This window comes from Capricornis sumatraensis, chromosome 2 (genome assembly GCF_032405125.1).
Source record: "Capricornis sumatraensis isolate serow.1 chromosome 2, serow.2, whole genome shotgun sequence".
Classification (NCBI taxonomy): Eukaryota; Metazoa; Chordata; class Mammalia; order Artiodactyla; family Bovidae; genus Capricornis; species Capricornis sumatraensis.
This window is the reverse complement of record NC_091070.1, coordinates 128,944,286-128,971,337: the sequence shown is the minus strand read 5'-3', so window position 1 is coordinate 128,971,337 and position 27,052 is coordinate 128,944,286. Positions and strand designations below refer to the sequence as shown.

Here is a 27,052-nt window from a genome sequence, read left to right as displayed (position 1 = left end):
CAGCTGAGGGTAGTGATGGTATTTGCAGCCTCTTTGTTTCTTCCTCACACTTATCTCACTGGCTTTGTTTGCAGTGTCAACTCACGAGGGTCACTGGAAGAAGGAGCCCTGAGGGGCGGAGACCAGCTCTGGAATGAGGGGTGTAGAGCTCCTTTTTGTCTCGAAGTAAAGGTTTTTGACATGTGGGGCTCAGGAATGTACTTGGAAATGTTTCCAATTTATTTTTATTGCATAGCAGTGTCTAATGAAAGTGTGACAAAAGACCCAGGAGCCTGCAACAAACAAACCACCTGCTTTCATTTTCTGATGTTCCCTCATCCTCGTCCTTACACAAGCAGTCTTGTCATCCAGTCACTCAGTCGTGTCCGACTCTGTGACCCCATGGACTGCAGCATACCTGGCTTCTCTGTCCTTTACTCTCTCCTGGAGTTTGCTCAAGTTCATGTTCATTGAGTCAGTGATGCTGTCTAACCATCTCATCCTCTGTGATTGTAACTGGAGTGTAGATTTCAAAGTCTGTCTACAATGCTATATGTAGCTGGCTTTTTTTTTTTAATGTATTTCTTTGGCTGCATTGAATCTCATTTGTGGCACTTGGGATCTTTAATTGCGGTATGTGGGATCTTAGTTTCCCATCCAGGGAGTGAACCTGGGCCTCCTGTGTTGGGAGTGTGGAGTCCTAGCCACTGTACCACTAGGCAAGTCCTGTAGCCTGCTTTTAAAATTTATCACTAGATCATATAAACTTCTATTCTTTGTAATTATCATTCTAAACAGCTTTGTGATATTTCTTTGGGCTTCCTTAGGGTCTCACTGGTAAAGAATCCCCCTGCCAGTGCAGGAGATGCAGGTTTGTTTCCTGGATTGGGAAGATTCCCTGGAGAAGGAAATGGCAACCCACTCCAGTAGTCTTGCCTGGGAAATGGCACGGACAGAGGATCCTGGGGGTCCTCTGTGGAGGACCATGTGGTCCATGGAGTCACAGAAGAGTCAGATATGACTTAGCGACTAAACAGCAACAACAATGATATTTCTTTGGGTGAATGAATCATGTTTCCCTTACCAGTTCCTCCTTTTGGGGAGCATTGAGAGTGTTTCTAGCTTTTCACTATTATAGGCAATGTGCTAATAATAGTTTTTCTTTTAAAAAGAGAAATTCTAGAAGTTTGCATTCCTGGATTAAAGAATTGAGAACTTTTTTTTTTTTTCCCCATTGGCTTTCGGAAACTGTGAGCAAATGGCTTACAGGCTGCTTCCCTGGGTGTTGTTTTGTAACCGCCACACTGACAGTGGGGGCTGGACATGGCGTCTCAGGCCTGGAAGCCCGGCTGCCCGGGCTGTGTCCTGGAGATGGCCCGTGGCCAGGTCTCTCCCACTTCCGGTTTACTGCTGCTGCAGAGGGGTGTGGCTTGCCTCCACCCACCTGTCCCCCTCCCAGACACCTGAGTGGAGCATTTGACACCCTGGAGCCTCACTCTTGCTCATGTGTTCCACAACAGAGATCCCAGAGTGGAGGTTGCCACTGTCATTTATCTTCCAATTTAACTTCCTCGAGGTTGGCTTTATCTTTTTTGTTTGTTTGTTTTTCTCATTTTCCCAGAATTTGTTCCAGTTGGAGTGACTCCTTGATTCCCAGGCCCTTTGAGGTCTGAGGAGTCCAGTAGGTGAAATTCTCTCTACCTCTAAGGAGAAACAGTACCTGCTCCTGCAGCGAGAGCAAGCCCTCCATTGCTATGGATACCGAATCCACGTATTCTGGATATTCTTACTATTCAAGTCATTCGAAAAAATCTCACAGACAAGGGTATGTAAGCTCTTGCTTGTTCCACTTTTCCTCTGGGGGCAGAGTTTGCAGGTTTCTCGGGCTTCCTGGACTCACTTTCACAATCCCCCTGGGGGGCAGCCAGCACTGGAGTTTCAGTCCACTGGTGCCTGAGAAGCTGAGCTTTCAGAACCTTTTAACATGCTTTGGGAGGAACGGCACCACCAATTTACATTTTATAGCCACCATTACCGTTGATGACCTTCACTTCTCACAATTGATTTTAAATTAAAGTTGCTCCCTTCAGTGGAAATGTTTTTCATTTCTAAGTACTTCTCCAAGATGACACTTCTCCCAAAAGCTTTACCAAGAATCTAAGTGAAAGTTTTATTAAAAAAAAGAAAAAGTGTTAATTTGTCGCTTCTCACCCAGAGCTGCTGACTCATGGTCCATTATGCCCTTGCTTGTGAGGTTTATCCACTGAAGTGGCAGGTTGGCAGGCTTGGCCTGGTGCCTTACGCATTTCTCTGCCTCTGACTCGTCTTCCCAGTGAACAGGCCTGGGTTTTGGACATCTGACCTGGGTAATGGGGGGTGCCAAATTTCCCCTCCTCTGTGCAGAATGAACAGGTCTGCGCTGGTGTCCTGGGGCCTGCCGTGTCCCGGACCTGCAGAATGGTGAGGGAATGAGCGAGTGAAGAGGTAGTACCAGGCCAGTGAAGAGAGCGGCTGATACAGTTACAGTGCTGCCTCTTACTCGGACCCCTCATCTCTAACATGGGGAGAGCAGTTCCCTCCTCACAGGGCTGTGGGGAGGATTAAATGAGATGATGCCTGTGAAGCATTTAATCCAGCACACGGTAGGCCACTCACCAGTGCCTGGATTTATGCTATCAATGGCCCTGGCATTTCAGTACCACATTTGAAGGCCCCAGTTGACCCCAGTCCATAGACCCAGGGAAGAGCTAGGAATGGTGATTGTAGTGGGGTTTCCCTGACTGGGCAGTTCCCCATACAGGCAGCTAAGTGCAGAGCAGGATTTCGTTTTGTGAAACAGCAAGTATGCCACATATATCTAATTGACTTATTCATTTGTGAGTCCATATGGATCTACACACGCAGAAAGAGGTCTGGAAGGGTAGTGTCCAAGCTGCCCCAAGTGGTCCTCCACAGGGAAGGGGTCCACACAGGATGGTGACTGATGGGCACTTAGATGCTTGATCTTTCTACACTTGTTCAGTCTTTTATAAGTATATACATTTTGCGATTAAAAATACAAATAGAATAAAAATGTAAAAGACCTTTGAAGATTAATGACATGAGAAAATATAGATGAGGCCATGTTACTAAAAACCAAGATTCAAAACTTTGCACATTATAATAGGTATATATTCTTGCGATGAATGGTAACAGATAGTTTGTGTGTGTGTTTTAAACCTTCATTATTTTCTAAATTTCATGTATTGCTCTTACAATCATGACAATCTGGGGAAAAGAAGTAAATGAGCTTGTGCTGGAACCCAGGCAAGACTTTCTAGTCAGCATGGGAAACAGAAAGAAGTGCGGCTGAGTGAGGCCAGAGCCCAGATCCTGGGAAAGTCAGGAACCCTCTGGTGAGAAAAATTTAATCACCAATTTCAATCAGTGGGTAAACATATCAGATTCGTTCTAAAATACCAGAAACAGCTGTTTAAAAATATCCACTCTCTGAACTGAACCGGGAAAAGCAGTTCCCCTGTCAGTGTGCCAAGCTTCCCCGTCCCGCACTGTGAGGAGCGGAATGGGAATCTGGGGTTCTCTGGGTGCTTGGAGATGAGTAAAGCAGGGATGTCTTGCAGGGTTCCGAGGAGAAGCCGTCTCTGGCCTCCTTCATCTGCACTCATGTCCCATCCCAACACTCGTTGCTCTGTGTTCCCTCAGCCCCTTGGGGCCCCCAGAAACTGATACTGTAGTGCTCATGTGGTAACTTCAAGAGACTGTAACTTTCCATGAAAATAGCACACACAACTCTGAGTACCTTCTTGGACCCCTGCAGAAAGCGCTCGGCAAATGATAATACAAGCTGAGACTTTTAATACTTTAATCAGGGATGTTGCTGAATGCCTACTCAGGAGGGCTCTGGGTGAGAGATGACCACTGGAGATTTATAGGTGTGCTCCCGGTGTCTTTAGAAAAACCACAGCCGCTGAGATGACTCCCATGACAGGGCATAGTGACTGTGGGGTGGAGGTTGTAATCCGTAGATAGTAGGTGTCTGGGTGTAAATGGTATTGAACAGTCATAGTAGCCCTCCAAAGGCATGCCCTGGACCCAGCAGAGGGTAGTGTATCAGCGGGGAGTATCCCTGTGAAGGCTGCCTTGCTCAGCGATTTGCATGGCAGAGTAGGAAAGGAGTGGGACCGCGCTCTTTGGGAATCTTCGTAGGACTCTCAGAGAGGAATAATGAAGGGCAACGAACTTGATATGCTTGATGACACTGAGATCATCTTTGCGTACTGGCAGAGTTCCAAGCAGATGACAGATGACTTTTTCCAACAAAGAAGCTAGTGGTCTGGTTTTTTGATACCTCCAGAGGGTATCCAGTTAACCTGCTGGGAAAATGACGCAGGCTCCAGCCGGCCTCACCTAACCTTCGGGTTTAGAGCATGAGTTCCTCGAGCTCAGTGCAGCAGCTTCCAGTGCTGTCCACGACCACTCTGAGAGTGCCTGTTAAGATCCTGGGTCATGGCCGCCCATCCTCGCAGCAGCCCTTAAACAGTGGGAAGGGGGGACCTCTGCTCAACAGGTGATAACACTGAGATGCAGAGACAGAGCATTATTTGCCTGAAGTTATGAGGTTGGTGGAGAAGGCAATGGCACCCCACTCCAGGACTCTTGCCTGGAAAATCCCATGGACAGAGGAGCCTGGTGGGCTGCAGTCCATGGGGTCGCTAAGAGTCGAACACGACTGAGCAACTTCCCTTTCACTTTTCACTTTCATGCGTTGGAGAAGGAAATGGCAACCCACTCCAGTGTTCTTGCCTGGAGCATCCCAGGGACGAGGGAGCTTGGTGGGCTGCCGTCTGTGGGGTCGCACAGAGTCGGACACGACTGAAGTGACTTAGCAAATGAGGTTTGTCGGGACCCTCAGGTTTCGGGCCCCATTTCTTGCTGCTTTGCAAGCCATGCTTTTCTCCCTGGGCCATGCACAGTGGAGAGCAGCAGGAATAACTGGTAGGGAAAAAAGGCCTGGAGGGTCAGCCCTGGGCCTGATGTGTAAAATGCATTGTCCAATAGAGGCTGCCAGAGCGTAGGGGGAGTGGTCCTTTTGTTCCGAGGCCGCTTCAGAGTCAGTCTGTGCTGTGCCTGGCCCTCCCACCCGAGAGGAAGCAGCCAGCCAGGCCCTGCAGTCGGTGGAGAGAAAGGACAGGTAGTGGGTGGTGGTGGAGAAGGAAAGGGAGGAGTAACCGGTGGGGCCGGCTTTCCCCCAAATAGAAATAGACCAACACCAGAAATAGAGCCAAGTCATCTTCCCAGGAAATGCCGATAGTAAGTGGGAATGGTCTGGGGCTCAGTGGGGATTCTGACGGGAGTGAGAGAGACTTTACAGCACCCTCCCAGAGCTCAGCCCTAGGATCGCCTAAACACATGCGTTTGCACACGCACACACCTGCAGGTACAGACAGATGCCCGGCCTCCAACGTGTTATTGCTTGCCCCCCCATCCCTGACTTATCTTTACTCAGTACAGGCAGATGCTCCATGGAGACAGGCTCAGAGATAAAGATACAAGGATTCCTGTGGCTCACACACCTGCCCAGCAAAGGTGTGTGGGTGATCAAGACAACTCAGGTGAAGCTGGAAAGACACCCGGTGCTCTTGTGTTTGAAAGACCCTTTCAGTGGTTTGCTAGCCTACTCCACGTCTCCTGTTTCTTTTAGACATGGTGAACTGATGGTCTTCACCACTGTGTGTGTGGGGGGGCTCTCCCGTAGGTACTTGGCACGTCCTTGACATCACAGCAGTTAACACTCTGGGGATGAAAGTTTGGGTACCAATGCAGCGAGGCAGCCATACTGGGCTCATAGCTCTGCATTCTGGAAAGTGCTGTATGGCAGCATTTTTGCTGGACTTCTCTATGTAGTCCAGGCTCAGGCACCTTCCCAGAGCAGTCATTCAGGACCAGTGATTTTTACAAAAGCTGTACAACAGGTCTTGCTCCCTCAACAAGGACCAGCGTGATGCGCAGCCCACATTGAGTTGATAGGGTAAGCTTTCCATTGGCCCCTTACTTGACAGCCGATGGAAAGCTCTTGGTCCTGGATCCAGTGCAGAGTGTCCTGAGTCCCACTCCCAGGCCCTCGCCGTATACAGGGCATTTCACAGACAGGGCAATTAAGTGGTAAGTTATTCCACCTACCTCCTCCCTGAGCAGCATTTGGGTGGGAGAGCCTTGAGCAGTTTCCTGCATCCTAATCAGCTGGGGCTGCTGATGAAAAGGGCAGATTCCTGTCGTCCCTCTGCTCCAGACTATTTCTCTGGGGGTGGGGCCAGCGAATCTGTACTTAGTCTGCACCGCAGGTGGCTTGTCTGTACATTCAGATCTTGAGAAGCACTGGTTTAGGGTTTCGGTCTTGGAGGATGAGAAACCTTCCGGGGGTTATCAGGTAATAGTTCCTATCTGGTTTAGCTCTGCTGCTACCAGGGGAATTGTAGAGATCGCTTCTCCTTTGGGAACTGTTGGGGCCTTTAAAAGCCAGACTAGGCCCACTAGGGTCAAGTCGAGGGATGGGTGGCCCCCCAAGAGGCTGTTTCCAACCCTGTGTGGTTCCCTGTCCGCTTCTGGCCCTAGTGGTGTTCAGGCTACAGGAACTGGCACACAGTAAAAGAATTTTGATTGCTGGTGGAATTTGTGCTGTCACAGAATTTGACCTGTGGGCCCAGTGAATAGATAGATGGGTCAAGGGATCACGTGACTTGGCAGATGGCAGGACAGTGATGGATGTGAGAGCCGTTGGGGAAAGTGGGAACAGAGCGAGAAGAGGAGGTGCCTCGGTCTGGCCTGGCTGAGGTGGGGCCCCAGGGAGCAGTGATTCCAGACTTAGTCTAAACAGCTCGTTCTAAGACTGACCAGACACATGGGAAATCACTCCCAAATCGCTTATTGTTTCTCACAGTGAGTCCTTTTGAAGTGGTTGTCTTTGGCAGGCCAGAGTGTTGGGCACACCACTTTGTGTTCTCCAAGGTCAGGGTCCAGTCATGACTTCTAGAAGTAGCTTCAAAGGCAGATTCCGCAGCTCTGGTAGTTCAAGTTCAGGGTGTGAGAGTGAGCATTAGGAATTCGTAGGCTAGAAAATCTTCCATTTGCTCTTCAAATGGTGCAGCATAGTGGGTCTAAATCAAGAGACTGGGTCCACACCCTGCTCTGCCACTTACTCTGACTTTGGGGAGTCACTCAACCTCCATAAGCCTCGGTTGCTTCATGATTAAGATGGGGACAATAATACCACATAGAGCTATTATTGGGATTGAACAAGTTTCATATAATAAAGCACTGGGTAAGGTGCTGTTTGGTGTCCCTGGGTGGCGCAGTGGCAAAGAATCCACCTGCCATTGCAGGAGACACAGGAGACATGGGTTCGATCCCTGGGTTGGGAAGATCCCCTGGAATAGGAAATGGCAACCCACTCCAGTATTCTTGCCTGGAGAATTCCACGGACAGAAGAGCCTGGTGGGCTGCAGTCCATAGGGCCGTAAGAGTTTGACATGACTGAGTGAACAAAGTGCCCTGTGCGTTGGGGTAGGGAGCAGAGTGATCATCAGTGAGACACATCTCTGGATAAACAAAATCTCTTAGCCATTTCCCTAGTTGCCCAGTTAAAATAAAACATCAGTGTTGATGAGAACACATCTCTTTCTGGACTCTCATTTAGCAGTAGATTGAAATGATAGATTATGCCTTAGGAATTAAGATGCTATCACTGAAAGCCTCTCTGGGATGGCTGGAGCCTCCCTCCCCTTCGAAGGAGTTAACCAGGGCTTATCCTAGGGAGGTATGGATAAGGCAGAAGTCTGACCACAGGAAGTCTGCATGTGATTCTGTTAGCTAAGTAGATTAATAGGAGAAATACTGTGCAAAGTAAGAGGGGTTGATTGTATGTTAAAAGCTTCTTTTTCATCTTTCCCCAAGGAACACATACTCTGCTTCACCAAGTCAAGTCACCATTCTTTGCCAAGTGCTGATGGTAACAGCAATAATTATAGCTTTTGTTAATATTATTGCTACTATGTATTATTTCATATCCCTGTATCTATGTGGTGTGATTATTATCCCCATTTCATAGATGGTAAAACCGAGGTTTTCAGAGATTTGTTGATTAAAGCACACAGCATGGGAGCTATGAGCTCACTTTTATTTGGGGCTTCCTGAGAACTAAAGCACAGAAGACAGCATCTCAGATAGCTCTGAGGAACTGCTCCGAAGAGGTGGTGGGGGCTGGGGGATGAGCATATACATAACTTGATGAAGGGGGTACATGCAATTAAGCCCACATCTTGGTAGAAGGTTGCTGCTAGTCACGAGGAACAAATGATCTCTTAATGATTTTAGTGCTTTTCTAAGTATGAAAAGATGTGAGAAATTGGGTTCATAAAACTTTCTCCTGAAAATATCTTGACTGAAGTCCCGTTCTGCCAGTTTTCCCAGAGCATAGATGGTCTCATTCCTACTCTCTGCCCTGAACTCCCTTCAGGGTGTCTTCAAGGTCACCGACTGCAGGGGCTCGTGACTTTACCCTTTGAGCCACTCGTGAGACACTTTCCTTAGTTGGCAGGTTGAATTTGTGCAAGCTCACACATCAAATAGGGACAGAGCCAAAATCTGACCATCCGTCTCTGCAGTATGTGTGTGCGATGCTTCTGTTCTACCCCGAAACCTTGGGGAGGAGGACACCTGGGTAAAGAACGGGGGACTGACATCAGGGCGACCTGTAGGACAGAAGTTGAGGGAGCTTATTCTTGGTCACTGAGGGGCTCCTTTGGTGGGGCTTCTGGGTGGACTGTTCACAGTTGGCCTTGGCGGTACCAGTCTTCATAGATGGTTAGTGCCCAGGTCATGACTTGCACAGTGGTTAATTCCTTTCGTAATTTCAGCATTGACCCACAGCAGAGTGCTTTCCTAGTCACCCTAGAAGATCACCCAGGAAGTTCATCTGGGGTAAACTGATGCAGCAGGCTGCTTTCCTTAGAGAAAAAGCACACACACACACACGCACACGCACACACAGACACACACAGACACATGCACGCGCACACACACACAGACACACACACACACACGCTCATGTGTGTACCTCTTGGTGTCATTTGTCCTAGCCTTTGTCTGTTTCTGTGGGTGCCTTGAGTCCATCTAGAACCTATGGGAATGACTTTTAGTTTCGAATTTGTAGGAAAGAGAAATAAGTGATTCTCTTGGTTTAGAATCTCCTTTCTTCTCTTGTCCAAAGGTGTAGGTTGACAGTGTGTCCCAGATATTTTTGGGCAGACTGAAGCTTAAGTATTTTGCTCTGTTGTCCGAATAAAATAATGTCCTAGAAAATAAGTTTAGGCAGATTATAATCAAATCAAATCAGTAATCTTACAATGAAATGTACCTAATCTACAGAAATTATAAAATTCACAATATTAGACTTTGGAAAAATATGACCACTGTTGAGAGAGGAGTGACAGTCTTTGTTTGGGGTCTTAGAGTGCCAGAAAGAAAATAGTAAGTAGGGAATAAAGATCAATTTATTCCTCACAGTGGGGGTGGCAGTGGGTGGGGATTGGCACAGTATGTGTGTGTGGGTGTGTGTGTGTGTATCTGCAGAATTTTCTTAAATTCAAGATGAAATTCATAACATGTTTTGATGAGGGTTAATTAATGTGATATAAATGTGCTAGCTGATTATCTTTCATGTTTCTTCAGGGAAAGAAATAGAGAGAGGCACAAGTCACCCCGGAATAAAGATGGCAGAGGGTCAGAAAAATCTGTCACCATTCAAGCTCCCACTGGAGAGCCCCTGTTGGCAAATGATTCTGCGCGGACAGAGGAAGCTCAGGTAAGGATCAAAGGCAGTCTGTAAGTACACTGCCACTTGATCAGGCTTCTTTTCTGTAAATGTTTTCCTAAGTCTTGTTGCCACAGGTTCTCTTGGGTTTTTATCTTTATTTTTCTAGCATGTTAATTAGTTTATCTATGTCCCGTGGTTTCTTGTTGGTCTAAGAACAGCCTGTCCTGCTACTGGCCAGCTTGAGGATTATTCTGAAGTGTGATTGGTTGGCTTGCCTGGAATGGTGTTGAAAAGAAGCCAGCAAGGGCTGATGACAGGACAGAGACAGGAAAGTTGCAGGCTATGGGCTCTGGAGACTCATTCCAAAGCAGAACAGTATTGAAGAGAAGGACGCTCGCTCTCCAGAGCGCCCCTAAGTTATGTTGGGAAGGGGAGCAGAGCAGTTAGGACGGCCCAGATGGAGCCTCACCAGCCCAGAGGCCACACACTTAGATGCCTGATAGGGAGATAGAAGTGAGTGAAACAGGCCCTGGGTTACACAGAAGAGCAAAAATATGTCAGGCTTGCTTGGGGATAAATAGCAATCTGTATGGTACATCAACGTCAGGGCTGCAGCATGGAGTGATGGAGCCTGGCACCTGGACAATGTATTTCTTCTGTCAAAGGAGCGGCAGCTTCTCAGCTGTGAATGCTTATCACTGTGCAAGAATGCAGGAATTCAGTGTTCCTGGGTCTTGCAATATTTAAGAAAAGCTGGAAATTAGGATTTAATGTGAAATCACCCAATTTTTAAGATTTTTTTTTCTGATGTGGACTATTTTTAAAGTTTTTTTTTTTTTTTTGAATTTGTCTTGATGCTGTTTCTGTTTTATGCTTTGGTTTTTTGGCCGCAAGGCATATGGGATCCTAGCTGCCAGAACAGGGGTCAGAGCTGTACCTCTTGCGTTAGAAGGCGAGGTCTTACCTACTGGACTGTCAGGGAAGTCCCCAAATCACCCAGGTTTAAAGTATTGTCTATTTATTAATTAAACAAACAAACAAACATTGTGTTCTTCTCTCTGGGTTCCAACTGTCTCACAGTCCAGTTGATTTAAACAAACGTCTGAGTTATACTCAGAAACATGTTTGCATACTCTCCTGAAGTATATGCGTGTCCAGCCTTGGCCCCAAATAAACGAACAGGTGCCTGCACAGCTGTAAAGATACAGATAAGCATGTATCTGTATGTTCTTATAAGTACAGACAGATATGCATTGGTAAGCAGATATATGGACTGAAATTGGAATTCTTCAGAGCACACGCGATGCTATTAGAAGCCAAAGCTGCTGTTGTGGTTGAATGTGGCGTTTGTTCAGTGATAAGTAAATGACTTTAGTCCTGACTGTTGCACTTCCTGCCTTGGCTCTGGGACAGTCATAGGGATGGAGAGCCAGAGGGCCAGAGGAGTGGTTGAATGGATTGGGCTAGTCCTAAGACTGGACCCCCCTTAAGTGCCACAGGGGTCAGTTTCTTCTTGGATGAATTCACAGGTGCTGGTGGCCCACAGTGAAGGCAGTTCATCCGTCGTGTCTACATCTTGTAGCTCACTCTGAAGTTACATTCAGGGAAAAGCACTGAGGTGGGCATTTGGAGGCGGTACTTCTCAGCACCTATGTGACTTTGGGCATGTCCAACCGTTCTGGGCCTCATTTTCTTCACTGAAAATCTTGGGGATTGAGTTAGAGGGTCTGAGATCCTTTCTATTCTGAGAACCTCAAGCTTGGGAAGACCTTAGACATCTTCATTTTGGGGCACAAGTGTGCACACATTATTAAAAGGGACAGGGGATTTAGTTAGCAACTCTTTGGCAGGAAAAAGGATGAGTAACCAAATCAGCATTGTCAACCAAATTACCACAACACTAGAGATCATTATTTCAATACTGATCATCGATTGAGTGTTAGGCCCAATGCAAAACATGGGATCCAATATTTGCCTTCACTAAGAGTGTAACAAAATAACTTATTTTACTAAACTGTTGGCTTCCCAGGTGGCTCAGTGGTAAAGAATTCACCTGCAATGCAGGAGATGCGGGTTTGATCCCTGGGTCGGGAAGGTCCCCTGGAGAAGGAAACGGCAACCCACTCTAGTATTCTTGCCTGGAAAATCCCATGGACAGAGGAGCTTGGTGGGCTACAGTCTATGGGGTCGCAACTAAACAAGAACAGACTCACCTTAGGTTAAAGCAAGTTGTCCATCTTTGAATGTGTAGCCATTTCTTCCCATGCTTGTGATTTTTTTCTTTTTACAGAATTGAAGTAAATTTACCCAAAGATGAACAGATCTTAAGTATATAATTCAAGAAGTTGTAACAGCTGAATAAGTCCATATAACCCGCACTGCTATTACAATGTATATTTCTATCACTCTAGAAAGTTCTCTTATGTTTTCCCAGTCAATCCCTGCCCTCAGCCCCCTCCAAGGCAAGCCTTGCTTTGATTCAGTCACTATAGATTAGTTTTGCCTGTTTTAGAATTTAATGTAATTGGATTCACATTTTTTTGTTTTGGACCTTTTTTCACTCAGCATCGTAACTTTGAGATTTATCCATGTTTTGCTGTATTTCAGCAATAGTGTTCTAGTGTATGCATATACCACAATTTGTTTTCCATTCTTCTTCCTATGGATAGACTTTGAGTTGGATCATTTGGGGCTATTATGAAAATAAACCTATTAAGAACATTCTTGTACAAACCTTTTTGTGGACATATGTTTTCATTTATTTGGGGTAAAAACCTGGAAGTGGAATTGCTAGGGCTATCCAGTTAAGTGTAAAGTCACATTTGTATGAGACTGCCAGACCAGTTTTCAAGAGTGATTGTACCATCTGTACTTCCACCAGCAATGAGAGAATAGTGGTTGCTTCTGGCTGTTATCTTAAATAACAACTTCTCTCTTAGTACATGATACTTGTAACTTTCTGAGTCAAAGAACTGTTTGTTCATAGGTTCAGATCTTTCCTGCCACCACCACTGTTTCTTTCTGTAGCCTATGCATTTCATGAATCATATTTATTTATTGTTGCTCGATTTGAGGTTTTCATTTAGTTGTGAGATCTCTAGCTTGCTGATTCAGCTATTAACTTAGACTAGATTTTTTGAAATTGGTATCTTATGCATTAATTTCACCCAGCTTACCACCATATCTGACTGTTTTTTTCCAACTTAAATCATACACACACATTTCTGAGGCAAACCCCTTTGGACCCAGTGTGGCTTTTCATTGTCTTCTTGCTCTGTTGTTGCTTTGGAATGGAGTCGTCGTTGCCAGAGAAATAGCAAAACTGTTTAAAACCCTGACAACTGGATCATGTTAAGTGAGGAGACAATTGTTCCAAACAACTATAGACTTTGAAAAGCAAGCGAAAGCAAGATAGTAAAAGACATGCATTCCAGTAATCTTGGTATTTTGTAAAGTTTATTTTTATTTATTTACTTATTTGGCTGCTCTGGGTCTTAGTTGCAACACACGGATCTTCCCTCTTTGCCGCAGCCTGCGTGATCTTTAGTTGTGGCATGTGGGATCTCGTTTTCTGACCAGGGATCGAACCTGGGTCTCCTGCCCTGGGAGCATAGAGTCTTAGCTACTGCACCACCAGGGAAGTCTCAGTCTCAGTATTTTTATACCTTTGAGGCTCAATTTGTCACAGACACTCGTGTTTAAGAAGGAATTTTTGAGCTGTCTGGGCCATCGATGCCAGAATCTGTTTTGCTTGTTCAATGAGAAATATCAGAGAGTGCTTGAGACTTATTAAATGGGTGTTAAAAACATTATGGAGGTTTAAGAAAATGTGTGTACCAACTACAGGCGGGCTTTGATTTGTACATAACCATGTGAGTTCCCTCCTGTGCAAGACCTTTGCTCCTCAGAGCTCCTGGAGGGCACAGGCTACATATCACTGCCCACTTCTGAGAGATAGACTTTGTAAGCCTTTATAGCCCAGTCGTGAATCCAGAAGGAAATGCAGAAGGTTTTCTCCTTGGGCTGTAGGTGAACTTGCACACAATTTTCTAACAGCAGATTGTCTATCACCAAGCCTCTCAAGAATTCCAACACAGTGGAGGATAGTCACTGTTGTAACAATAAATCACCCAACAAACAGGTTAAGTTATGCTTTTTTCTGTTGAAAAAGGTAAATATACGGTGTAATTTGCAAAACTTCAAGCAAAATTGTCATAGTTAAAACAGTCCTCTATTTAAAGAGTTAAGCCTTCATCTCCCAGAAAGCCTATGTGTGTATCAGGCTTCGTTTCCCAGGAAGCCCACACGTGTGGATTGCGGTTGAGGAAGGTGGGCTCTCCTGTCCCCCGTGCTTCTGTGGGCTTTGTGGCTTTAACATGCAGTGTGCCATGTGGCCGTCTGTCCTCACTGTTCTCTCCCCATCAGGATGACAACTGGGGCGAGACCACCACGGCCATCACTGGCACGTCGGAGCACAGCATCTCACAGGAGGACATTGCCCGCATCAGCAAGGACATGGAGGACAGCGTGGGGCTGGACTGCAGGCGCTACCTGGGGCTCACCGTGGCTGCGGCGCTCGGACTCCTGGTCTTCCTCACCCCCGTCGCCTTCATTCTGCTGCCCCCCATCTTGTGGCGGGATGAGCTGGAGCCTTGCGGCACCATCTGCGAGGGACTCTTCATCTCCGTGGCATTCAAGCTCCTCATTCTGCTCATCGGGACCTGGGCGCTGTTTTTCCGCAAGCAGAGAGCTGACATGCCACGGATCTTCGTGTTCCGTGCCCTCCTGTTGGTCCTCATCTTTCTCTTCGTGGTCTCCTATTGGCTTTTTTACGGGGTCCGCATTTTGGACTCACGGGACCGAAATTACCAGGGCATTGTGCAATATGCCGTCTCTCTCGTGGACGCGCTCCTCTTCATCCACTACCTGGCTGTCGTCCTGCTAGAGCTCAGACAGCTGCAGCCCATGTTCACGCTGCAGGTGGTCCGCTCTACCGACGGCGAGTCCCGCTTCTACAGCTTGGGACACCTGAGGTGAGGGGGCTCTTCCGGGGGCGGAAAGGACCACTGCTGTTTTGCTAGAAGACAGTTAAGTCTACAGCATGTGAGGGATGTTGCCAGGTGCCAAGAGCAAGACCAGGGTCTGACTCTTTTTTTTTCAGGTTTTGGGAGGAGCTGTGTGTGTATGTGTGTGTGTGGAGGGGGAAATTCACGTACATTGACTTCACTGAATTCTGGATGGCATGTTACAGGGACTGGCTGTCTTCCAGGTTGGAGTTTTGTTGGGCCTGTTTCCAAAATTGTTCACAGCTCTTAAAAATGATGGAGAAAGGAAGCCTTAGTGATGGCTGCTGACCCTGCCCCCGAAATCAGCCTGTGAATGATGGAGTGATCAACAGTTTTGTTCATAATGGTACATCTGGTTTACCATTGTTGTCCCAGTGGAATTATTAATCATTCCTTTCTCCCCCACTCTCAGAGGTTTCCTGATTTGGACAATAAATTATGTGGTCACCCTAGTGACCTTCCAGTAAAGAATCAGGTGTAGATTAGAGACGCTAAACTTGTAAGAGTTGAAAATGTGTACATGAGAAAAAACTAGAAACACTTTAAGATGTTATGTTTGAAATCTGTACACAAAATGTAATTATTTTGTGATTAACGAAAAGAGTGATCATCATTATTGATTGTATTCCATGTTCTGTTCTGCTTTGTTTTTATGTACCTTGAGATAAGCGCGTCATATAAATTGTCTTCATAGAGCTCATCTGTATTTCAGATGAGGAAACAGGGCTTTAGGGATTTTAAGTAATTTATACGAAAGAACATGGCTAGCTTTGTGCAGAATCCATGAAGCCAGGCCTGCGTTAATGTCCTCATTATAGCGTTTCTCACTTTGTGTCACTGGCCTATTTTTCTGTTTTCTTCCACAAACTGTGGGCTCCGGAGGACAGGTGCTGCATTTTACTCCTCTTTGCATCCTCAGTGCCTGACCTAGAGCCTGGCACACGGTTGGCACCCAGATGGTTCCAGGTGAGAGAACAGTCTGAGATGTCTGACGTCTTCTCATAGGGCTCTCCTGCCTCCTCGGGCCATATATGTCAATGTGTGTATCTGCTGGCATATGGCATGTGCTTTGTTGATGGCAGCTATCACTGCAGAGCAGCCAAGATGGCAAGGGCACCTTAGTGGGGATCAGAACAACGGGCTTTGTCATATTTTTGGCTGGGGCTGGGGGAGGTGGCCTCACTCTGGTTTGGAGTCAGTTATACTGCCAGACCGTCTCGGTATTGGCATGGATCTGTCACCCCTCTGGCTCAGCTCATGCCACCCGAGGACTGGGTGGTTTAGCAGTCGAGGACTGTGCCACCTTGACCAATCCTTGGAGGGAGTCAGCGTCTGATTCCCATGCTTGGCGCTGCAAAGCCAGGTGTATCGAGTACTTTATGGGTGCCCGTGGGGCTCTGAAGGCAAGTAAGCCGCTGCTGCTTATTCGTCTCAGACAGCTTTCCCCCCCGTATTTCACACTGGAGAATGATCAGCAGGCTTGTATTAAATGTCTGCTGTGTGCAGAGCTCCCGTGGCACAGGGTCGCTGCCTCCCAAGCTTTGTCCCAAAACTCCTTGGAGACAGACCAGTGGACAGTTGCTGACACAGGCCTTGGAATGGGTGAGAACCCAAGAGGAGGAGGGCACTTCAGATAGTGATAGCAATAAAGCCCAACCCCACATCTGTTTCAGGAATGGACAGGTTTAGCCCGAATCAGGAGGGTGGAGAGAAATCCAGCTCTGGTAACAGAGAGAGAAGTGACATTTGCAACTCTGTGAATGTCAGTAGCTAGGACACTGGCCCATAGTGAGTCTGCCATGGTTTTGAGTTTTGGCTCGGCCCTAGCTGTGTGAATCCACCTGCAGAGGTGGAAAAGGGAAGGGTGACTTCGCATTTTAAGCAGTCCATGCAGTGGGGCTGACCTCCTGCAGGGGCTTCCATGCTCCAGCACTGCTTGCTCTGCATGCTGGGCCCGGGTGGGAGTGGGGAGGGGACGCACAAAACGGCCCCGGACGCGCAGCGTGGTGTGTTCAGACAGTTGTGGGTGGTGCTGGTTCCTTGCCACGTGGGTGCACCGGCCAGAGGTGACGTGCACCCGGGAGGCAGGGCTGGGTGTTCTGTGTGGCCCAGGGCTTATCACAGACGCCTCGGAGTTGTCCTCACCGTGACCAGCAGCTGCCCCGTCCATACTGGCTAACCTTGAAGCCTCTCGCCCCAGCTCCCCCAGGAGACAGAAGGTGGCCTGAGCTGGCCCCGTATCTTCCTTCTGACTCCTCCTCAGGACCATAAGTTTTCCTCCTCTCCTGCTTTCATAAGGACCCCCTTGTCCCTTGTGTGGAGACCCTGGTTGTGGGGTGGAAAGATGGCCAGGGAAGGAGAGGCGTCTTCACTCACAGAGCCCTCAGGTGGGCCTGGCTGCCCATGAGACAGTCAGGCTGTGAGATCTGGGACAGATTTGACATCCATCTCTCCCTGCTGGCCTGAGTGGGCCTGTCACCTGCCGAGCCTTGGGCTAAATCTGGTCTAAACCCAGCAGTGGCTGGAAGAGTCACTGGGCCAGAAATAGAACTTCTGAGCTCTTTTGTAAAGTGTAGAAAAAGACAAGAGGGAAAGGGGAATTGGGATAGACAAAGAGCAGGTCCTGGGGAGCAGAATAGCAGGTTGTCAAAATCAGGAATCAGGATGGTCTGCCCTCTGTTACATAAGTTCCTCCCCCAGCAGTGACCTGTTGGGCTGAGGTGCAGAGAGATGGCAGGGGCTTTTGTTGCTTGTTTTCAGGCAGTTTTATAGAGTCAGCGGAGATATTTTTGAAAACTGTCAGAAGAATGCCTCATCTTTAGTGTCTTAAAGAAAATCCCTGTCTCCTTAGCTCTCATAAAATTTACTTTTAGGAGCCTTCCTTGTTGGCTGGAATGGCTTTTGGGGGCTTACTTGAAAACTTTCAGAAACGGAAAAGGTTCCTGTTGTGCAAAGGGAGATACCAAAGGAGACTAAGATACTTCTAACCTTTGCCCAGTGCTGCAGGGGTTAACGGAGCTTTTCAGATGTCTCCCTTTCCCCTCCTTGCTGCCATTGGGGTGGGGGCAGGGGCTGTGGTGATGTCACCATTTATAGTTGAGGGCCCCAAGCCATAGGTTAGGGCCATACTTGAGGCCTCAAGGAACCAGCGTGTTCTGTGCCTCACACCCCATCCCCATGTTCTCCGCAGCATCCTGGGGTTTCTGCACATTGTAATTCTACATGCTTCACGTGTTTTCCTGGCCGCATTCTCACAGTGAGTTGCTCACTTTTCCAGGATTTCACCAAACACTATTTTTTTTTTTTTTTTTTAAGAATTTGTAAAATATTTATTTGGCTGTGCCAGGTCTTAACTGCGGCACGAGGGATCTTTGATCTTTACTGTGGCATGCAGAATCTTCCTTAGTCATGGCATTCGAGCTCTTAGCTTTGTCATGTGGGATCTGGCTCTCCGACCAGAGGTGGAACCTGGGGCCCCTGTATTGGGAGCATGGAGTCCTAATCGCTGGACCACCAGGAAAAGTCCCCCGTCACTAAGATTTTGATCTGACTATATATGGAGAGAAACCCAGGAGAAAAGAGACTCGAAGTGATGTTTAACGATCCTCATTAATGATTTCTCAGTTTTGAAATCTTTAAATACTGTGACTGTTCGAGGATAGCAGCTAGTGCAATTGACTGACTGAATCCAAGTGGCAGAGTAAACCAACAGCAATGGAAACCTTACCGGTGAGCAGTGACATAGTCCTTGCCATACGCTAGGCACCTTCTAAACGCTTACCATGTAAATCATTTAATCATTACAGCAGCCCTGCAAGGTAGGTATGTTTTCCTCATTTTCAGATGGGGAAACTGAGGCTTGGAGGAGTTACACAGGTTGTCTATGGCCATACAGTTTGTAATTGTGGGAGGTAGGGTGTGAGCCCTGGCTGGTTCCAGGATGAACTTAACCATTTCACCATGGTGCCCAGGAACATATGTGTTCATGTTCACTGCTTTAAGAATGCATGAGTGAAATTTTTAAGCATTTTTTGAGTGCTTACTGTGAGCCGAGCTGAGTGCTAGCTGTTTTTATACACATTATTCTCTCTCATTTAAATCATAGCTTCAGGGCTGGACAGGAAGGGATGAAGAGCACTGTCAGAGATGGCTGGCTGCCACTCTGCAGTCATTCCTTAGCCCCATTGGTTCTTTCATTCAAGCAGTCAGCAAGCAAACCTCTGCCTTATTACCACAGTAGTAAGTAGGTCTGAGCCTTTGTCTCGTCAAACCTTTTTACCTTTCTGTTTGTTGTATGTCCCAAGGAACACCTCTTTTATTTGTTGCTGTTAAAACTACCCCAGAACTTCCTAGTTTTGGCAACATTACTTTATTATTTCTCATAGTTCTGTGGGCAGGGCTCAGCCGGGCAGTTCTTTGGCTGGTCTGGCCGATGGTCCCTGTGTGATTGCAGTCCTGTGGTGAGTCAGCTGGGATTGGGCTGTTCTCCTGTCCAGGTTCTTCTGTGGTTCCCTTCTTCCCCAGAGGGCCTTCCCCCTGGGGAATAGTTTCCTCAGTGTACTGCAGCGTCTCAGGGCTCCTGAGCAGAAGTTCTCAGGCCTGTTAAGGCTTAGCCTGGAACTCAACCAGTACCTTGCGTTGCATTCTCTTCTTAGAGCCAGTCAAAGCCCCAGCCCAGATTTAAGGAGCAGGACTGCACAAGTTAGGGACTTTTGGAAGGGTTGGTTCATTAGGGTCCATGGTGTGACAGGCTCCCAAGACAACCTCAGGCTCTCATTTTCAGAGCCTGCATATACTTACAGCTCTAAAAAGTTTAATTATTGACTTCAATTCCTCCCAGAGTCCAGAAGTAACATATTTTACATCAGAGAAAGAGCTGCTGTACGGAGGTCGTGTGAACATCAGTGGAGGGTGATAGCTGATAGTCATAAGCAAGGAGAAGGACACAGAAGCCACGAAAGCAGAATTAACTCTCATCTTGGTCTTCTGAGAGAGTTGTCTATTCACAGTGACCCGCTGTGTGAGATACGCAGATTGCTGAAGCTCCATTGTACCTAATCCAGCCAGCCGGGTTTTTTTTTAACTCAATGTTTCATTCATTGAGTCTAAGAGTACCTTATAAATTGGCATTGACCGTGGACCTTTTAATCAAAAGTCTGGTTACTGCTCACAGAACCACTCATGCATTAGAAGAAATGATTCTTGGATTGATTTTCAAACAGTGGAAATTTATGATTGTGTGTGGTTGCAGCGTGGTGTTAGAACTATTATAAACTGAATATGTTCCCTCCAAAATTCATAGCTATAAATGAGAAAGCAAGGAACATGTATTTGAACAATGAAGAAAAGGTGATCTCTGTAATAAAACGGCAAAGAACTTCGTGGGATTATGTTTCTGTTCGAGTGTTTTGTGGAAGGTAGAACTTACAAGCAATGAAATTGGGTTTTTTAGCTGAAGAGATTTCTAAGCAAACTATGGAAGGTACAGCTTGAGTCCTCCTTATTCCTTATTTTAAAATGAAGAAGAGAGAGGAATTGAAGAAGGAATTGTTAAGCAAAAGGTAACCAGAACTTGAAGATTTGAAAGATTCTCAGCTTATCCATATTGCAAAAAAATGAGGAAGCAGGTACTAAAGAGAACGCCAGCAGGTGACTGACAGCCATTTGATAAGGAGATTAGTCTAGGTGTGAACCAAGGATGGAGTCAGTCATCTCAGCAGAAGCCAGGAATAAAGGTGGGGTTACACTGTCACCTGAGACTAAAGGAAACAGAGAAAGTGCTGTAAAACGAGGGAATGCTGTGAACACGCCTTATCCTTCAGGAAAAGAGAATGACTCCAGAGGTGATTCAGGACCATCACTCCTCCACAAGGCTCAGGGGCAAGGCTGCTTCCTTCCTGGGCTCAGACGATGGTCCCCTGCCTTGGTTTCAGTGGGCCTGGTTCCATTGGCAGGGCCAGGCCACAGAGCCTTAGGAGGGTGATGGGCCGCCCCAGTGGGCCCCAGGGACAAAATGTTAAGCCAAAGAAGATCATTCTCAAGTGTTAAGATCTGATGGAATTTACCTTGCTAGGTTTTGGACTTGCTTAGGACCCATCACCCCTTCCTTCTTTCCAGTTTTGTCTTTCTGGAATGGGAATGTCTCTCTTGTGCCTGATTCACCATGAAATTTTGGAAATGCATAACTTGTGTGGTTTCACAGTTCACAGCTGGGGAGGAATTTTGCCTCAAGTCCCATGCATATCTGATTAGATGAGATTTTGGACTTTACACTTAGAGTTGATGCTGGAATAATTTCAGAGTCTGGGAATTGTGGGGATGGGATGAATGTGCTTACGTGCTTTGCATGCAAGAAGGACATGAATTTGGAGGAACCAGAGATGGAATGTTACAGGCTGAATTGCATACCCCCAGATCCATAGGTTGAGGGACTTCCTTGATGGCTCAGCGGTAAAGAATCCACCTGCAATGCAGGAGATGCAAGTTCGATCCCTAGGTGGGGAAGATCCCCTGGAGGAGGAAATGGCAACCCACTCCAGTATTCATGCCTGAAAAATCCCCTGGGCAGAGGAACCTGGTGGGCTACAGTCCCAAGGGTCTTAAAAGAGCTTGACACAACTGAGTAACTGAACACACATACAAATACATAGGTTGAAGCTCTAAACCCCAGTTTGGCTGTATTTGGAGTTAGGACCTCTAAAGAAGTAATTAGGGTTAAGGGAGGTCATCGGTCTTGTAAATTAGTGTCCTTATAAGAAGCACCAGAGATCTTACCTGTGTGCATTCTCTCCTGGTGCATGAGGACTGGAGAAGGACCATATGAGAGCATAGTGAGAAGGCAGCCATCTGCAAGCCAGGGAGGGTCTTCAGCAGAAACTGAATTGGCTAGACCTTGAACTTAACTTTGAGGCTCCAGATCTGTAGGAAAAGAAGTTTCGTTGTTTAAGCCACCCAATCTGTGGTGGCTGAGCTAAGGACGGGAACATTCCCCATACTGTTGACCTTTGACCCCAAAGCCCCAGGAAACCACAGATCAGTGAGCATAGCCTGACCCCGTGAAACAGAGCTCCTGTTGTCCTCTCTCCAGCTCATGCCTGCTTCCTCTTAGCTTGAGTAGGGGGCCTTGTTTCTCTCCATGGCACTTTGGCTTTGCAGTTAGAAGTGAGAAAGGGAGTCTCCTAGGGAGGTTAAGGTTATTTCAGGGTTTATCTAGCTCCACTGGAAATCTTATGTCTGTGATTCTGGGTCAAATAATATCAAAACCGGTGATTACACTGCTGATCAGGCTTGGTTGTCGTGCTGGGCTGTGGACGCCTCCCTTCCATATGCAAGACCAGCACCAGCTGTTTGCGAGCCTGACTCCATCACCTTTGAAGTTGGGAATGTTTTTAAATGACCACCAGAGGCCTTGGTTCATGATTTTTATGGTTGTGGCTTTGCACGCAGTCTCATTTTTATAAATACACCTTCTTGTGTAACTGCTCTTCAGTAAAGAGAGTCATAGTCCCCATGCCCACTCCCTAAGGACACAAAGGGTAGGAACGAGTAAGAGCGGAAGAGCAGAGTGTCGGGTTTTGCTCAGTCTCTGCTCTGCTGTAGGAGAATTTGGAAGGTGGGCTCAGAGCTGCCGTTTGTGGTTGGGCCCCGTGGTGCCTGTTAAAAGTGGCTTTAATGAGAGTGTAAGGTGCTGGACACCGTGAGCCTGTGTTTGCTCAGCTGCCTGCTGGCAGCAGCCACAGCTGGAAAGGCTGCCCTCTCACGGCATCTGCCCACAAGCCCTGCTCCGAGGCAGAGCGGACAGGCCAGAGCTCGGGACGTGACCCTGGTTTCTACCGTCTCCCCAAGGGCCCTGGGCGGCTGGTGGTGGGTCCACACTGGATTGGTGTGTGGTCTGTTTTCCAGGGACTCGCCCCGCGGCCAGCCCAGCATTCTTCATGCCTCCTCCACAGACCAGTGGGTGTGACTTAGTGCAGTGTGTGTGCTGTGCTAACAGCACTTGAGGGCAAGTGGACAGGACTCTCTTTCCCTGCCCTGCTCTGTATTGGCCTCGATTAGTCTCTGTAAGTAGAGATCCATTGGCTAGGCCTGTTGCCCTTGGGCTCCAGATCTTTCCATATGGGCATCTGCAGTTCTTCTTAGGGCCAGAGGTACCCGAGTCAAGGGATGTGAGGCGGGATAAGAGTAGGCCAGCCGAGCATCCTGGGTGGGTCTGGAGCTGCTCTCAGTCCCGATCTAAATCTGCTTTTCAAGGCACCCAGAACAGGTGGTTGTCTTTGATGTTTATCTGGTGTGATTCAGCTCAGTGATTTAAAGCTTGGAAGGCAGGGTTCCCTTCGCAGGCGTGGCAGGTGCAGCCCAGGTTGGACCCTCGAGAGGTGACAGTGCACTGGGGCTTGTGCCCTGGCTGGAAGTGGGCTGCAAGCTCTCTGGGCAGACGTGGCCATAGCCAACCTGTCACTTGATGGGAGGCACAGCTCCCCCCAAGTGCGGGGGTCTGCCAGCATCTTTCTGTTGTGGGACAGTCAGCCGTGACTGGATCATCCCCTAGGTGGAGACTCTCATCAGCGGTGTCAGCTAGCTCAAAGCCTCCCGGTGATGGCGGTGTTCCAGCCTAGACGGATGCCATCGTCTGGTTGTTTAGTTCCTGTGACTAGGTGGACCAGGGTGTTGTATGAAGCTGTCAGCCACTTCTGTGCTCACGGCTCCTCCCAGTGCTGACAGTGTGATCTCCTCTGAGCTGGTTCTTTGTGGCTTTCCTTGTTTTATTAGAGAGGATGTTTCCCAGGTTACACTTTCTTAGCAGGAACTTAAAGGAGGATGTTACAGGAAGGAGTGACCCCCTTCTAGGGCCCAAGAGTGGGCTCTTGTCTAACACTCAGGAATGAATTGTCCAAGGAGACACAGGAGCTGACAAAGCAAGAGACTTTATTGGGAACAGGCACCCAAGTGGAGAGTAATAGGGTGAGGGAACCCAGGAGAACTGCTCTGCCACGTGGCTTGCAGTCTCAGTTTTATGGTGATGGGATTAGTTTCTGGGTTTTCTTTGGCCAGTCATTCTGACTCAGGGTCCTTCCTGGTGGCTTATCCATTGCTCAGCCAAGATGGATCCCAGCGAGAAGGATTCTGGGAGGTGGTTGGACATGTGGTATCTCCATTTGACCTTTCCTGAACTCTTCCGCTTGGTGGTGGCTTATTAGTTCTGTGTTCCTTACGAAGATCTGTTGTAAAATAACTCGCCCACATGGTTACTGTGGTGCTTGGCCAGGGTGGGCGGTTTCACTTAGTGTGCTTCCCTTAACAGAGACAGTAAAGGGCCTGAAGTGCCCTGAGTGCCCTCCAAACTGCACGTTCATTTCACCTCCTTCCTCCTGGAAGTAGCTATCCTGGCTTCTGGTTGCAGTTTGCTGGCTTTCAGTGGGATCTCCTGCAGGGCTTGTCTGCAGCCGGTGCTCAAAGCGTCATCCAGGGACACCTGCCAGTTTGCAGATCTCAATTCAGAAAACGTGGTCACTGTAGCTGAGGTTCTAGCAGGCCTGGGTCACTGGGGAATCCATGTTGCCTAAGGAACGGCCGCCTTGGACCTCACCAGCAGGACAGGGATGCTGACCACTGTCCCCTCTCAGGATGGGCCTCACCTTGAGATCTCAAGTGGCCATGTATGTCCCCCCTGCTCCATCATGACAAGGTCCCAGAAAATCCTGCTTTTCTCCCACATCTTCCTGCATCCTAACCCAGACCTGTCTGTGTACACAAGCAGATTCCAGCTTTTGCTGCTCCCTGTCCTCAGGTTCCAAGGTGATCATTGCCTGTTATCTACGTGGGACTTGTGTAGGCTACTGGCTCCAGTAGGACAAACATTCTAATTAAAGGGCAGGAGGGCCAGGAGGTATAAATACTTGTGTGTCCAGTTCTCAGCAGAGGAGGTGGCAGCAGCGTTCAGGGGTAATTATATTTGCATCTCTGGGACTCACATGAATGAGTCCCAGCTTTACTGCAAACACTCCTGACTGTTGGTCACATGGAAATCAGTTTATCTCCCAAGTCCAGTGATACCCACACATCCAGGAAGCTGTCGCCTTGTTGACTGTCCTGGGAAGAAGTAGCAATCAGGTTAAATAAAGGTCCTCCGTTTCTCTCCCAGGGTGGGACTTTCCCAAAGAGCTGAATCAGTTTTCATTGTGGATCCTTCATTTTAGAGTTTTCTCAAAGACCTGATGCCAGCCTAAAATGCGTCTACTGGGTAGCAGGAGCTGGGGTGGCTGGGGTACCCAGGCTCCTTTACTGGCTGCATCCTCTGGGTCTTCACTGCTGGCTCACCCTCTCTACCACCCCTGTCCCTACCGACCTCTCCTTCCTCAGCCTCTCTGCTCACCCTCTCTCCTTTGCCATTCGTCCAGAGCCTCAGCCACCGTTAACCTTAGCCCAGCCTTGCCCTCTACCTGCCTCCATCTTTCTGTACTACACAGAAGTGTGTTCACTTCCATGGTGGCTGGCGGCCTGTGTGCTGAGTCATTTCAGTCGTATCCAATTCTTTGTGACCCTATGGACTGTAGCCCATGAGGCTTCTGTGTCCATGGGATTCTCCAGGCAAGAACACTGGAGTGGGTTGCCGTGCCCTCCTTCAGGGGCTCTTCCCCACCCAGGGATCGAACCTGCAGCTTCTGCATTGCAGGTGGATTCTTTATCATTGAGCCACCGAGGACCACAAACAATTTCCTCTGAGTTCTGGAGGTTAGAAATCCAAAATTGAGGTGTTGGCAGGGCCATGTTTTCTCTGCACCCAGAAAGAGGCCTCCCTTGGTCCTCCTGGCTTCCTGCAGCTGCCTGCAGTCCTTGGTGCTCTTCCCCTGTGACCCCATTGCTCTTGTCGTAGCCTCTTAGGAGGATTGTTGAACACCAGTCTGTTTCTGCCTGTGAAGCTTTCTTCCACAAGGTTTGACCATCATTCATCTTTTAAGACTCAGCTCAAAGACTCGGCTCTGCCGTCTCTGTGGATCTTCACCTGAAACGCCTCCACTCAAATGCTCTGTCTCAGCCCTGGGTCACTCAGTGTACTTACCTGTTCAGGTGGTTGTCGTCATTGATGGGATTGTGAGCCCCATGAGGTGCCATTCACATCCATCCCAGAACTTGGGACTTAGCGGGTGTTCATAATTTCCATTACTACTTGCCTGTGGATGGAGTTGTGAAGGCTGGTCATTAAGATATTTCTGAATGTCAGTGTCTATAGTTGGCTGGTAGGATAATGAAAATTGACCCTGAAAGGGGGCTTTGTGGATTTCACTCTGTGGTCAGAACACTCTCTCACCAATGCTTTCCTGTTAGTGGGGTTTTGCTGTTGTTCAGTCACTAGGTCGTGTCTGACTCTTTGCAACCCCATGCACTGCAGCACATCAGGCTCCCCTGTCCTTCACTATCTCCTGGAGTTTGCTTAAATTCACATCCGTTGAGTCATTGACTGGTTTAATCCCCTTGCTGTCCAAGGGACTCTCAAGCATCTTCTCCAGCACCACAGTCGGAAAGCATTATCAACAACAAAGCTAGCGTTTGTGTGGGGCAATAGCATGTAAGAAATGCTTTCTTGTTTTTCACACACTGGGAAAGCTGTTTTTGTTGACAAGCTAAAGGAAGCAATTAACATTTGAAAAGAGGTGACTAAGGCTTCCCCACCTGACCCTGTCAGACCCTTTCTCTTTGCTCTGGGAAAAGATAAAGCTGCAAAGTGTGCCTCTGATGAGTGAGCACTGAAGCCTTAATATTTCTGATTTTAATAGCATGTGCTAGATTAAGGAGATCAAACCAGTCAATCCTAAAGGGAATCAACCCTGAATATTCATTGGAAGGACTGATGCCGAAGCTGAAGCTCCAGTACTTTGGCATATTCATTGAAGGACTGATGCTGAAGCTCCAGTACTTTGGCCACCCAATGCCAAGAGCCAACTTATCGGAAAAGACCCTGATTCTAGGAAAGAGTGGAGGCAGGAGGAAAGGGGACTACAGAGGATGAGATGGTTGGATGGCATCATTGACTCAATGGACGTGACTTTGAGCAAACTCCGGGAGATGGTGAAGGACAGGGAAGCCTGGCATGCTGCAGTCCATAGGGTCACAAAGAGTTGGACACAACTGAGCGACTGAACAAAAACAACAAGATTAATTGCGGAAGTCCCAGTCAAATCCAGGGAAAAGTGAATGA

The 27,052-nt window shown here is 47.8% G+C and overlaps 1 protein-coding gene across 2 annotated transcripts in view; it reads left to right on the top strand.

The window, feature by feature from the left end:
- Window positions 1-1,733: 1,733 nt before the first annotated feature.
- VANGL1 (VANGL planar cell polarity protein 1) overlaps window positions 1,734-27,052 on the top strand; it is a 42,465-nt gene continuing 17,146 nt past the window's right edge. Inside the window, exons 1-3 of one of the 2 annotated variants that reach the window (XM_068965232.1) lie at window positions 1,734-1,804; window positions 9,706-9,832; window positions 14,216-14,823. In XM_068965232.1, coding sequence (XP_068821333.1) covers window positions 1,734-1,804; window positions 9,706-9,832; window positions 14,216-14,823 — 806 coding nt within the window. Of the gene's footprint in view, window positions 1,805-9,705; window positions 9,839-14,215; window positions 14,824-27,052 lie in introns of both variants that reach the window. The other variant, XM_068965231.1, reaches the window with a different exon arrangement.